General features: G+C 37.5%; 1 protein-coding gene, 1 long non-coding RNA gene and 1 pseudogene across 2 annotated transcripts; all 3 read left to right on the top strand.

Moving 5' to 3' along the window:
- The first annotated feature begins 1,573 nt into the window (after positions 1-1,573).
- On the top strand, positions 1,574-4,753 carry LOC122057246 (receptor-like protein 9DC3). The gene is made up of 4 exons (XM_042619293.1): positions 1,574-2,298; positions 2,403-2,804; positions 3,027-4,048; positions 4,145-4,753. The coding sequence occupies exons 1-4, from the start codon at positions 1,611-1,613 to the stop codon at positions 4,751-4,753; spliced, it is 2,721 nt and encodes a 906-aa protein (XP_042475227.1). The 5' UTR covers positions 1,574-1,610.
- A 2,778-nt stretch (positions 4,754-7,531) lies between these two features.
- LOC122088342 lies at positions 7,532-9,441 on the top strand (annotated as a pseudogene).
- A 7-nt stretch (positions 9,442-9,448) lies between these two features.
- Positions 9,449-11,758, top strand: LOC122088351. The gene is made up of 5 exons (XR_006143050.1): positions 9,449-9,601; positions 9,684-9,772; positions 9,932-10,106; positions 10,270-10,552; positions 10,737-11,758. It is a non-coding gene; the product is annotated as an uncharacterized LOC122088351 (long non-coding RNA).
- The last annotated feature ends 3,055 nt before the right edge of the window (positions 11,759-14,813 follow it).

The raw sequence follows: 14,813 nt of genomic DNA, 5'->3' as shown, positions 1-14,813 counted from the left end.
TTGCCTGTGAAAGTAATCATAGTTCATGTACTGATGAATTTTTTCATTTTTTATATAGGTTCAATATCACTTTAAACAATTGGTTTCAAATTGACAGCCTTAACACAGATACCACCCGAACCCTTCCATGGAATGTAAGGGTCTATAGGTCACTTCAATAATTCCATCATTTTGGCAGATAACTAAATCCATAACTTATTACACTTTCCACTCATGTTTTTATGCGGAAATGATCGGAGAATCTACAAGAACTTGAATCACTAGATGTTTTCAGAAACACATTATCAAGAGAAATCCTAGTCCAATTGACAAGATTGACAATCCTTTCATTTTGAATATATCAAAAGAAAACCTCAGAGGAAGCCATTTTCACTTGCTTTTTAATGCCTGATATGAAGGGAACACATGATTATATGGGTTAATGCCATTTCAAGGAAACAAGGAATAATAAACAGAGCATTAGTTCTTGGGCTTGGGACAACAAGGAGAGCTAATTAACATTGTTACTAGATTGGAAATTTTGGCAATATATTTTTCTGCGAAATTGGATTTCTACTTGTAGGTGATAAATAGTTTATCATCTCTCTTATTTTCCCTTTAGTTCATGCAATATGCGGTTCTAGTAATGGGCAAGGCATGGAATTTTGGAAAAAACTTAGAAGTTTAGTTTCAGCCGTATTTGATCAAACCACTGATCAATTAATCCAGCAAATTTGAAGGAAAGATTGTAGATGCAATGGGTGATTTAAAATCGGTCGAAGCGCTCAACTTATCGAGGAATAGCCTTATATATATAGATAAAAATTGGATTTCTACTTAATGTCACTGTTTGTAGGTGATAAAATAGTTTGCCATGTCTCTTATTTGCCCTTTGCCTAATGCAGAGATGCGGTTCTAGTAGTGGGCAAGGGAGGGAATATTGGAAAAACTGAGAAGTTTAGGTTCAGCCGTTCAGTCTTGATCTTTCAAGCTCTCAAGCACGTTTTAAAAAATCGGGAATTGGATTCGCCTCTGTGATCAATCGAGTTGATTGAAGCCGATTCCTGTGGATTATAGCCCATTTCTGATAGATTCCTGCCGATTTGTATTAGAATCGGCAGTGATCGATTCGATCTGGGATACCATTTTTTAAACCTTGCAGGCGGCTAAGGCATGAAATTTTGGAAAAGAAAGGAAAATGAGAACTTTCAACCTGAACTATGTTGTTATCTGGTGGGATCTGAAACGATGTGCCAAGTCTTTGGAAGTCATGGCAAGTGAAGGACAAAGTTATAGTCATGGCACTTGCGGATTGGAGAAAATCAATTTGTTTCTCCATGATCTAGTTTTTCCACGTCTATAAAGGTTCCACACATTTGATTAGTTTGGGTAACGGGAATCCTATGAAAGATTGGTGTTAGTAAATTCCCACGACGCTAGCTAATAAGGTCAATGGAATCTTATATGGTCCTCTTGGTAGATTCCTGGTAATAGGGTGTTGATGGGTCCCGTCTTCCTCTATCCTTCCCTTTTTTTTTCAATAAATAGCTTAACAGCTCGTTAATTAAACCCATTATTCTTCCTCCCAAATCTCTCTCTACATCTCTCCCTCCCTCTGTTGAGACAACAATATGAGAACATCAATACTATTGTTGTTGTGTAACCTAGTCTTATTTCTGTCCTTGTTTTGTGCCTGTTTTTCTTATTCTTCTTCCTTGGAGCAATCATGTCTCCACGATCAGATGTCTTCTTTGCTTCAACTGAAGCATGAGCAATCTTGTTCCTATAATTATGATACTCTCAAGTCTTGGAAGCCCAATACCAATTGTTGTTCATGGACTGGCGTCACTTGTGATGGACACACCGGTCATGTGATTGGTCTCGACCTCAGTTCATCTGGACTCTGTAGTTCTATCCATCCCACCAGTGGACTATTCCATCTTCGTCACCTCCAATCACTCACTCTGTTCAACAATTCATTTGATGGCTCTATTCCATCTGGGTTCGATCAACTCTCCGAGTTAACACATCTCGACCTCTCTTGGAATTCTTTTCGAGGTCAAATCCGTGCCAATTCTGCCCTTTTCCTCCTTCCTAATCTCCAAACACTCAATCTCTCCGACAACTATTTTAAGGGATCTATCCCATCTGGGTTCGATCAACTCTCCGAGTTAACACATCTCGACCTCTCTTGGAATTCTTTTCAAGGTCAAATCATGCCAATTTTAGCATCTTCCACCTTCCTAACCTCCAAACACTTGATCTCTCCTTCAACAAATTTGAGGGCTCTATTCCATATGGGTTTGATCGACTCTACAAGTTAACACACCTTGCACTCTGGGGAAATTACTTTGTTGGTCAAATTCCATTGGAAATCTTCCGGTTGACAAATTTGGTTTCTTTTGATCTCTCCTTCAACACAGGGTTGAAACTTGAAAACCCCAACCTGAGAACTCTCATTCATAATTTATCCAGTTTGATTGAGCTTGATCTTGATTCGGTGAACATGTCAGATTATGATAAGAATTATTGGTATCGGAGCTTATCCTCGATGCTCTCTAACCTTCAACGGCTATCATTGTCTAACTGTTCACTTTCAGGGCCCATGGATGCATCCCTTTCAAACCTCCATTTCCTCTCAGAGCTCGATCTTGGCTTCAACAATTTATCTTCCATATCAATACAAGATCTCCTAGGGAGACTTCCTTCTTTGAGAGTATTGAGTCTCTTCTCTACAGGATTGTATGGAGAGCTTCCAGACAACTTTTTCAGCCTACAACCGGACTTACAATATTTGGATTTATCTTACAACAATCTCCTCTTAGGTAACTTACCCGAAATCCCTCATGTAAATTCTCTGTGACATTTGTTCATCATCTCAACACCACTATGTAGAAAGTTGCCAAAATCAATCAGCAATCTTAAGTTGTTGGAGGTATTGTACTTTTGTAATTTTAGTTTGTCTGGACCAATTCCTTCAATCTTGTCTTCCTTTGCAAATCTTTCCAATCTTCATCCATTGGAACTTTCACATAATAGTTTCGCAGGTCAAATCCCTTCCTTTTTGAAGGACAAATTCCCCAATCTTCGGGATCTACAATTGAGTAACAATTTGCTTCAAGGACCGATTCCATCTTCCTTTGCAAATCTTACCCAACTTAAAATTTTGAATCTTTCAAATAATAGTTTGACGGGCCAAATCTCTTCCATTTTCAAGGATGGATTTCTCAATCTTTGGATTTTTCAATTGAGTAACAATTTGCTTCACGGACCAATTCCATCTTCCTTTGCAAATCTTACCCAACTTGAAATGTTGGATCTTTCAAATAATAGTTTGACGGGCCAAATCCCTTACATTTTCAAGGATGGATTTCCCAATCTTCAGATTCTAAGGTTGACAAACAATTTGCTTCAAGGGCCCATTCCATCTTCTTTTGCAAATATTACCTACCTTTCCCAATTAGATTTTTCATATAATAATTTGACTGGTCAAATTGATTCCTTCTTCATGGGTAGATTTTTCAATATTAGGTACATAACCTTAAGGAACAATTTGTTTGAAGGACCGATCCCTAACTCTACCTGTACCAGAGGAACTAATCTGGAAGTTCTTGATTTGTCCTATAACAAATGGAGCGGTGTGATTCCAAGGTGCTTTGGTCACTTGTCTGGCAATCTAATTGTCCTAAATCTCGAGCAAAACAACTTGACTGGGCCCATTCCCGATGCTTACACCAAAGGATGCAAACTACAAATAGTCAAAGTCAATGGGAATCAACTACAGGGAAAATTACCAACATCATTGAAAAGTTGCAAGGATATGGATGTGTTAGATGTTGGGAACAACCAGTTGAGCAGCACCTTTCCCTTCTGGTTGCAAAGCCTACCCCAATTGCATGTTTTGGTTTTGCAATCGAACAAATTCTATGGCCCCATTACACAAAAATCAAAGGCTGATTTTCATTCTCCCTTCCCAATGCTACATGTCTTTGACATCTCTCTAAACATATTTACAGGAGAATTGCCCCTGGAATATATTTGTCAATGGAAATCATTGTTGAATACAGATGTAACTCAGTTTGCAAAATATATAAATTTGCAAAATACAAGTGGACTTTCCTATCAAGTTACTATCAGGATTGTAATCAAAGGAATATCTTTGTAGATGAAGAAGATCATAGAAACATTCACCACCATAAATCTTTCTAGCAACAAGTTTCAAGGAAATATTTCAGTTGCAATTGGGAAACTTAAAGCACTAATGGGGCTCAATTTATCTGCAAATGACCTCACGGGTCAAATTCCATCATCATTTTCTCAGTTGATCAGGCTTGAGTCATTAGATCTTTCCAGAAATAGTTTATCAGGGAAAATCCCCCAACAATTGGCAGCTCTCGCATTCCTTTCAGCTTTGAATCTATCACAAAACCATCTCACAGGAAGTATACCACAAGGCAACCAGTTTGGAACATTTTCAGCTACTTCATATGAAGGGAATGTGGGATTATGCGGATTTCCATTACAAAAAAGATGTGGAATCATAGAAAGTGCATTACCTCCAGCTTTGGCACTTGAAAAGGAAGAAGATTCAACAAGTTTACTTGATTGGAGATTTGTGATTGCAGGGTATTGTTCTAGAGTGATAATTGGGGTGGTGATTGGCCATATTATGTTTTGGAGGATCATTGGATGCTTCAAATTAACATCAAGAATGAGAAGACTCAAGCAAAGACAAGGATCAAGGAAGAGCAAAAGCCATGGAAGAGTAAAATGAACAACTGTCAAACAGTGGAGTGAACAAGATTTCAGGTACATGTTGCATAATACTTCTGCAGAGATATATGAATCTTTCCGTTTTCCCTTTCTCCTACTTGTATATATTTGTCTACTTAAGGTTGAGTGTACTTCTATTTTTCAGTGATGTTGGGTTGAGTATGTGGTGATTCGTTGTATTGTATTTTATATCCTTTCTTCTGCAACTTTTTTAGTATGTGGTGATTCCCTATTGTCTATTTTCTTTCCTTTTTTCACTCCTACTCTCCACTTCCTATTAACTTATTCTATGTTTTTACTTCCTCCTTTTTAGTGAATCAAAGCACGTCCCCATAGTCAGGGCCAATTAAGGTCAACCTAGACCCCCCAAGGGCCCGGTCCGGCCCTTGGGGGGTCTGGGTTGGATTTTCAGATCCTAAGTCAGGATCGGGCCAAGCTTGGGTCTAGCTAAGGGTACTTAGGATTGGGTTGCGGTTTTCAAAAGTTCGGCCCAATTTGACCACATTGCAGCCCTACAAATACCTATTTTAGTAGTCATTGATCATTATCGTGAATTAATCAAAATAAACTCTAACTAAACTATGAGATGGTGGAAAGAAAGGTGTCGAACCCACAGAGAACTGAAAGGTTAAATTTACTAAGATTGAGGTGAAAGTTGTTTTGAAAATCAAATTTGTAAAATTCAAAATTCAAATTAAAACTAAGTAAGCCAATTAACAAAGATAAGAATAAATGAGAAGAAACTATCCTCAGGTCTTGAATCCGTTTTGGTATTATTACTTAATCTCTGGTTCATACTTAGGTTCACTGAAGCTACAAGTTCTAATGAAACCACAAAAATATAATCTCTGGCTACCGTAAGCATAACCTATCCTGTCAAACACTATCGCCTATCCCTTTCGCTTAACACACTTAGTTTGATTGGATCGTTAGTGCTCGCGAAAAATCAACATAAAATACCATTGTTTGAATATAATAAATGAATCACAGAGACAAATATTCTAAACTAATTTAACCATTTAAAATCATCCACAAGGGAAAGGGGTCTTTAACATCAAACAATCAAGTATGCACCAGAAATTAAATAATAATAAATCAAAACTTCATCTAAACCTAAGGATAGAAAGGGGACTTAGTCGCTCATGGTGTAAATGAACGAAATGCAACAATGATGATGGTGGTGATGGAACCTCGGTGCAATTGCAATGATCTCTATGCAATGTTGTCCAGGAAAAATCCTTCCAAAAGAAAGTGTGATCCAAGAAGAAAGAAGAACCATAAGAGAAAAATAAATAAATAAACCAGCAAGGGATAATGTGTGAGGGATTTGATATGGGCAGCATCTGTCCTAGAGAATGAGTGTGAAGAGTGGAATAAGTGAAGGCCGAGAAAGACATATACCCATTTTAGCCACTTCCTTAGCCCAAAAAGAAAAAAAAAAGTTTGTGATCGAATTTGATTCCATGAAAAAAAATAGGAAATTTCCCACTTAATAGAAGCCAACCGTTGCTGCCACACAAACCAAGAGAGATTCTCATGCCTCCGCAGAATCACGTGTTTCAGAATATGAAAAACAACATGTTAACTAATCGATTATGATAAATTGGATCGGATTTTGCAATTTCTTCTTCTGCAGTACCTCGAAGTGACATGAGCATGAAAGATACTTAGACATTGGAGATTTCCAATTGCTTAGCAAGTTGGAGACCATACCATAATGCTGCAAATTTAGCATCATACTTCACCAAAAAATATTTTGCCTCAAACTATGACTTAATACCAAGAAATTCCTTAAATGAAAAAATTACCTTGCCCAAGTGATCCTGAAAGGTACTACTTGTACCAGCTCTACCCAGGTTCTCTATCGAGCAGCCATCAATATTGAGATTCAAAATCAATAAAAATATGCTTCAAGGAAAAATTCAATTATTATTTGCTAACTCGGTAGAATTGATGGTATTAGATATGAGATTTTCTTATTGTTACTTTTCAAGGTATCAAATAATTTGTAATTTTATTTTTTTGCACTGTTAATATGACAACTTTTTTTTCAATGAGGGTAATAGTATTTTTTCACATATGTACTCGACAATAACACACTTTGATAATGACATAATGATATGTCATTTTCAAGTTATTTTCGAAAACTCTTTTATACCCTATCTTAAAGAGCTTTTAGGAATAAAATGAAAGGAAATTAAAAAAAATGTGTCAAGTTCTAAATACACCTCTTACAAAAAAAAAAATATTCTAATACACTTATATAGGTGTCATTCAGAGACTCCCATTAGATATTGGCTGGGAACAACAAATTTGGTGGTCTCATTACACAATTCCTCCAAATTGATTCTCTCTTCCCAAGCCTGCTTGCCTTTGTAGAAAATATAGACAAGCAAGTTCTATAAATCTTGTGTTTCTAAGGGCAAGAAGTTTATGTTATTTGTGATTGTAACCTGATAAACAAGACTGGTTGGACCAGAACACCACTCCTCTTAATCTTTTCTAGCGAAAGCACCATAAGTCTTCCTGTACTTCAAACTGGAAGTTAAATTTCTCGTTCCATCTTCACAAAACCAGCTCTCTATAATAGAAGTGAAAAACTAAGTTAATTAAAGCAATGATAGGATTGGAAAACATAAATAAAATTTGGTTCACTAAAATCCAGACTCCACATTTTGGGCTACTTTAATCTCTCTCCTTTTTATTTATTTATTTTATTTTTTTGGGAAAATGACAAGAATGCTAGCGTAGTACTTAAGAATTAAAAATGCTTGCAAGATATTAGCCGTAGGATTTTGTTCATCGTAAATGTAATCGTTGGATGGAGATAACAAACCCAAACTCTCACTCCATCACTGTTACACCTTTTCTCTCTCTCTCTTTCTCTCTCCCTACCGCTGCAATTGTGCTGTGCCGCTCTTCAATGGGTCGCTTCTCATTCCAAGGGAGAATGCCCTGAAGCGTGGTTAAATGAGTAATAATCTCTCTCTCTCTCTCTCTCTCTTCCCTAAGTGGTTACAATGGATTCAAGCAGTGCAGGAGTAGCCTTTGATTTCACTCCCTTTATTCGGATCTACAAGGACGGCCACGTCAAGAGGCTCGCAGGAACTGAAACCGTCCGCGCCACTACACTCGAGCCCCAAACCGGTACCTCCTCCAAGGACGTCGTCATTTAACCGGAACCGGCGTCTCCGCACGGCTTTTCATCCCCAATATCACCGACCCTTTTCCATTTTCTCCTCTCAATTTCAAAGGATGGTCCTACTTTGAAAAAACAAAAAAAAAACAATTATCAAAGGAGTGAAGATCACCGACCCTTTTGACCGGAAAGTGGCGTCTCCGCTCGGCTTTTCATCCCCAAGATCACTGACCCTTTTTCCTTTTTCTCCTCTCAATTTCAAAGGATGGTCTTATTTAAAAAAAAAATTATCAAAGGAGTGAAGATCACCGACCCTTTTGACCGGAAACTTCCACTCCTCGTCTATATCCACGGCAAAGCCTTCTGTATCGATACCCGCTTTTCCCCTATGTGTGACAGTTACGTATCATCATTAGTGGCCGAGGCATACGTAGTCGCAGTGTCTGTCCACTACAGGAGAGCCCCCAAACACCATCTGCCCATCGCCTACAACGATTCGTGGGTTGCTCTTCAATTGGTCGCTTCTCATTCCAAGGGAGACAGCCCTGAAGCGTGGTTGAACGAGTACGCCAATCTGAGCAGAGTTTATTGTTGGAGACAGCACCAGTGACAAAATTGCCCATAATACGCTAGTAGCTCGTCGCTGGTCGAGGTCTCTCTGGTCGCTGATCATTGGTCGCCCCTCGCTAGTCTGTTGCTAGGTGAATTGGGAGGGGAGAGGGTTGGGGTGAATGATGGATTAGGGTTGGGAGTGGGAGAGGGAGAAGGAGACGCAGAGGTGGGTTCCAGTTATTCTGCGAAGAAGACACGAAGGGAGGGAGCTGGAGACGTAGATGGAGCCAAATGCAGAGAAGTAGAAGAAGAGAGATTGTAGAGCGCCGGTGGCAGGCAGGTTATGTTAGACAACGGTCATCTAACGGATGAGATTGCTTATGTTTCATCTAACGGTCAACAAACGCTAGTATTCCTAATTCCTAGGTACTACGCTAGCATACCTATTTCTCTCCTTTTTTTTTTTTTTTTTTTTTTTTTGAGATACTTTAATTGATCTCTTAAAAGAGTCATATACCTTGGTGCCTGTAATGCTAAGGACAGCAAATTCCTATCACCAACTCAAAAATAGGTCCCCATAAGAACTCAATAAGGGGGCGTTTGGTTCGAATTTTCCATCAAATCACATTATAGGGAATCAGTTTCTCATTAAATTTAAACCAATTGATTCATATTTCTGAAAAGCTGATTCGGAGTCGTGGTGTCCAGTGGAATCCCACATTTCAACTAAAATCCATGACTCAACTGGATTAACCTCAATAGGTTAATCCAAGATCGAGTCACGGTTTCACGGTGAATCAAAATTTTTGGGTTGAACGATTTTTACGGTGAAGGTCGATCGCAGTTTACCTGAAACAAAGAGAGGGAGGTGAGATTTCTCTTCGTCTTCCTCTTCTTCTTCTTCTTCTTCTTCTTCTTCCTCTTCTTCCTCCTCTTCTTCTTCTTCTTCTTCTCGAGGATTCTTCTTCCTCTTCCTCTTCCTCTTCCTCTTCCTCTTCCTCTTCGTCTTCTTCTTCTTCTTCTTCTTCCTCTTCTTTTTCTTCTTTCTTCCTTCTATTTTTCTTCTTCTTTTTCTGTGTTTAGGGTTTCTCACGTTTACCCTCCTTCCATGATAGACGCTCGCAGCTGAGAAGAATTTCAAAACCGAGTTGATTGAAGGTGAGATTTCCCCTCTTCTTTGTTTTCTTCTTCTACATTTGTGTTTTATTAAGATTATTGAACTTCGGTGTCTATTTTTCAGGTTGTAAACTTTATATCTAGGGATTACCCTCTTTCCAAATCAGACGCTCGAATCCGAGGTTTGAATCTGCAAAAACGAGTTGATTGGAGGTGAGATTCCCTTCTTATGTGTTTTTTTCTTCTTCGTCTGTGTGTTATTAAGATTATGGAAATTCGGTGTCCATTTTTTCAGGTTGTTAATTTCATATTTAGGGTTAAGGGTTTGGTTTCTTCTTCTTCTTCTTCTTCTTCTTCTTCGTCTGTGTTTAGGGTTTCTCACGTTTACTCCTGGCGGCTAGAAAGCACTCGGGAACTTAACCGGCGAAAAGAGAGAGAGAGAGAGAGACCTACAGTTTTTTTGCTCTCTGTGTTTTCCGTTTTTTCCTCTCTGAAATGCTGATACATTTGGTGAAGACCATCGAGATCATTTCTTTACTGAGCTTAGGTAATCCATTCGATCATTTTCTTTAACTTCCTTTGTTATTCTGTAAAGAATTTCTGTTGCAGAGATAGTTTTTTTCATTTTTGTAGTTTTGAGATGCTTAAACTTCACTATCATTATGTTTGGATCTGATGAGACTGTGTTTTCTTTTGATTTCTTGTTGTAGAATTCTGATTGATAAAAGGAGTAGCGATCATGGCACTCGTGAGGTCAACCAAAAGGCCTATAGTTGATGATCCCATCACTGTTTGATCAAGGTGTGGTTTTAGTCTAGGGGTTTGTTGGTTTCAGTCTAGGGGTTTGATGATCCCATCATTGTTTGAACAATACTATTTCTGATTTTTTTCTTGGTGTGTGGGGTTGGGGGAGACTGCTGTTTATTGGTTGGGTTTCGTGATGTTTCTCTTTCGTGCTCTCCTTGGTCGGCGTCCTTCATTGGGCCTTTGGAGGTATCTGTTGCATTGCATCTTTACAGATGGTTTCTTGCTATTTCTTTGTTGTGCTCTCCTTGCTGTCTTTTATTGGGGTGCCCTGTTGTATTGTGTCTTTACAGATGAATGTGTTTGGTATATATCTACAAATATTTCAAATGGGTCTTTGATTTGTATCTTTAAATTTGAAATGGTGTTGTAGGTGGGGAAAAAAATCTCAAAGCTTATTCGAGATTCATGCAACCAGACGTCTGGTTCAGAGCAGGGCAGGTGGCAATCAGAACTTACCCAAGTAGCAATAGAGTTGATTGGGGTAAGCATCAGGAGGCCCTACATTCAGATTTCCAACTTTGTGTGTTTATGTGTAGAAACAAAATCTGAGCATCCCCATGCCTTAAGAAATTGCTATCCCAACTTCTTTTTAGGGTATAAGGCAATTGCAATTCACTTTACCCATTTCTTGAATTTTGTTATGGAAATATAAGTTTTTGCACTGAATTATGTAGTTTCCATCTTATAGGCGGGCTATGATTTGAGGTGTTGTGGATAACGTGTCATATACATCTTCCACCCTGAGTTATGTGAAGAAAAAGTTCTAGTTTCTACATATCTTGCATTGAACAGGATACATGTATGGGTTGAAGGATGAATATCTTGTGCATGTTTCATGGTGGGTTGAGAAGAAAAAGGGGATGGTTCAATGCACACCTCTCTTGAGATAAAGTTACTATCATGCTTGATCTAATCAATAGAAAAATTAAATCTATCATGCGATTATCATTAAAGACAAAGGGATAGTTTACTGTAGGTGAAATAAATAATATGTGAAAATAAATTATGGAGAGGAGTTTTCTGTCCAGGAGCATGCCCTACACCAACAGCCCTTGGGTCTACCTCTCTTCTCCTAAAGAGAGGTAGGGATGTCAATTCACAGGGAAGAAGAGAGATAGACATAGAGGTTTGAATCGATTTATTATTGGTTTTTCTGTTCAGGATACAAATTGAAATTGAATTAAAACTGAATAATTTTCTTAACATCAAAACCGAATCATATTGAATTGATTCAGTTTTATTCGGTCCATGCATGGTCTCCATAATTCAGTTCAAATTCGATTTAAGTGGAAATAACCAGTTGAAACAAATAAAAATAGAAAGAAAATTACAGACCTCATTAAGATAGAGTCTCAGAATGTCAAATTTGATATATGTCAAATATTTATCGCACAATTCATCAAATATATACGATTGTAGGGTTTAATATGGTTTAATTTTGGCTCAGTTTAATTTATATGGATTACACTTTATTCAGATTGATTCGTTCAAATAAACAATTTTCAATATAAAATGGAAACCAGATTGAATCAAATGAATTTTCACCTTTCAAAATCAAAACAAATCAAAATTTTTTATTCTGACAATTCATCTGAGGAACAATTTTGCTCTTGTAACAAGCATTATGACAATACTTGGAGTCTCATGGGAATTTAGGACACTCTCTGAAGGTGGTTGGCTTGTAATTGAACCACATAATTCCTGCTAGGCTTCTCTCCTTTGATCTTTCTAGTACCATCTTTTTTTAAACAAAGACTTGGGCAGCCAAATTGGGACTCAACCTGGGAGTAGTGTAAAAAAAAAGGTTTCAAGATGAATCATCTACATCTAAGAATCCATCTTAGCTGCCAAATCCAAGAGTAAGTGATATTTATTGAATTACAACCTTGTTTAACTAAGTTTAAAGCAAACTAGGCCTAGGAGCTGCAAATTTGAACAGGCACACACCTCTTTAGATCACGGCTCTTTAACCCCATGTGAATGTTGTGTTTTTTTGTACTTATCCCCAAGATGCTGACCAACCAGGTTAGATCACTCCTCTTTAACCCCATGTACAGTTCTAAAAGTCGTTTTGTTGTAGACTAATTTCTGTCTGACTTAAATTAATGTTTATTGTTAATGAAGAGCAATGGTCAATTCTGACTATTATGTTTTTCTTGAAATGGGAATGATTCTTTGTTCTTTGTTGATATTTTGATTGAGTCTATATTAATGAAAGAATTTTGTGTGCCAATAGTACCATGTATTACACTATGTAGAATTGGTGTTTATAACTTAAGTCTTGTAAAGCACCAATTTATAACTGATTCTTCTATAGTGCACCAATTTATTCTTTGTTTAATTTGAATGTAGATTTACTTTTACAATGGAGTTTAATGATGGCTACAGGAGGCGAAGGAAAATCATAATCTTTGCGGTGATTGTTGTTATTATAGTAGTAGACCAGTATATAAAAAAATATCTGAACAAAGAGCCATACCGTTGTGAACCCCTACGCGGTATTATTGAAACAGAGAGAATTATCGGTCACACTGATAAAACCTGTCGAGAACAAATAAGGTTAAGCAAGAGGGCTTTTTTCAGTTTAAGTCATTTGATTAGGGAGAAGGGTCTATTGAGGGATAGCAGATCTGTGCAAGTGAATGAACAACTAGTTATGTTTCTATAGACAGTAGGACACAATGTTAAAAATCGCGTCATTGCACACAAGTTTGGACATTCTGGTGAGACTGTAAGTCGGTACTTTAACCTTGTATTGGGAGCAATCATTAAATTGTACCCAATACTATTGAAACCTCCAAGTGTCGCAGTGCATCATCGAATAACAAGTAATGAAGGAAGATTTTACCCTTATTTCAAGGACTGCATCGGAGCCATAGATGGATCCCATATCCCTGCGTGGGTGCATCTAAGCGACCATCCGAGGTTCCGTGATAGGAAGGGTGATATTTCCCAAAATATTCTTGCTGCCTGTGACTTTGACATGAAATATACTTACATTCTTTTTGGTTGGAAAGGATCAGCATCAGATGCTTGAATCTTAGACAATGCATTGCACAGAGACGGTGATGGGAAATTAGTGGTGCCACGACGTAAATATTATCTCGTTGATGCTGGGTATGCTAACCAAGCGGGGTTCTTACGGCCATATCGAAACGTTCGATACCATCTGAAAGAGTGGAGAAATATTGATCAGTCACCAAGTGATAAAAAGGAATTGTTTAACCTGAGACATTCACAATTAAGAAATGTGATTGAACGTTCATTTGGCCTCCTGAAGTCAAGGTTCAAGATCTTGAAAAACCAACTAGAATATCCTTTCAAAACACAAGCAAGAATTGTGTTGGCATGTGTGCTATTGCACAACCACATTCTTACACAGAATAATGTTGAAGAAGAAGAACGATGGCTTGATGAAGAGGATGAAGAGGTTGAAGAAGATAGTACTAATACCCAATCTACCCCTCACCAAGTAAATGATGATGTTGAAGATGATAGTTCTAATGGCGAGGATCATGTGTAGGAGAATGGTGATTGGGATCTATTCTGAGAACAAATTGCTGACCAGATGTGGGCTGATTGGGTTGCAGACGATTTGTCCAACTCAGATTGAGTATTTATGAACTAAACTATTTGCTATTGATTAACTTCTATTTGGAATGTATTTCTGGTGTGGACAATCTTAATTTTTTTTGCATGGTTTGGGATGACTATATAACTTAAACATACTTGGTTCTACAATTTTGCATGGTTTGGGATGACTGTATAACATAAACATACTTGGAAGTAAATTTTTGTGTTGTGGGATGCATGTATGTGGACTATTAACTAAATTGCAATACTAGGTTTATGGATTTCCCAATTAGTAATTTTTTATTATTGTTTGGTTTAACATTTTGTGTTGTGGGATGCATGTATGTGGACTATTAACTAAATTGCAATACTAGGTTTATGAATTTTCCAATTAGTAAGTGTTATTATTACTTGGTATTAATGAAATATACTCACATTGTATATGGTGTATTTTGTTAGTTTTGATGTGATGGAACCAACAGGAGATTCTAATAGTAAGTCACGGGACATTGCTTCATGGCCTAGTGCCGTTTCTCATTACATGTTGGAGTGTATATTGAAGCAGTACAAGAGTGGTAAGAGTGGAGATAATGGACTGAAAAATGAGCAGTTCATTGAAATTGCCAACCAACTGAAAGAGAAATTATTTACTAGTTACGACTGTGAACAAGTGAGAAACCACTTCCGAATTTGGAAGCAAAGGCTTAGAGCATTGAGTGACCTATAGAAGCAAAGTGGATTGGGTTGGAATGCATCTAATATGAGATTTGATTATAGGGTATAATGGGATTTTTTTAATTATAATTTCTATATAATTGTGTTTTTTTTTTTTTCTTACTTACAACATAAGCACATTGGCATTGTCCTTTATATT

This window comes from Macadamia integrifolia, chromosome 2 (assembly GCF_013358625.1).
Source record: "Macadamia integrifolia cultivar HAES 741 chromosome 2, SCU_Mint_v3, whole genome shotgun sequence".
Lineage (NCBI taxonomy): Eukaryota > Viridiplantae > Streptophyta > Magnoliopsida > Proteales > Proteaceae > Macadamia > Macadamia integrifolia.
The sequence above is the reverse complement of the archived record's forward strand: the minus strand, read 5'-3'. Positions and strand labels throughout refer to the sequence as shown.

Coding starts and splice junctions, on each gene's coding strand:
- LOC122057246 (XM_042619293.1), top strand. CDS start 1,611: ATGAGAACATCAATACTATTGTTGTTGTGTAACCTAGTCTTATTTCTG. Junction 2,299..2,402: donor GGGTTTGATCGACTCTACAA/GTTAACACACCT, acceptor CCTTCAACACAG/GGTTGAAACTTGAAAACCCC. Junction 2,805..3,026: donor TTACAACAATCTCCTCTTAG/GTAACTTACCCG, acceptor ATAGTTTCGCAG/GTCAAATCCCTTCCTTTTTG.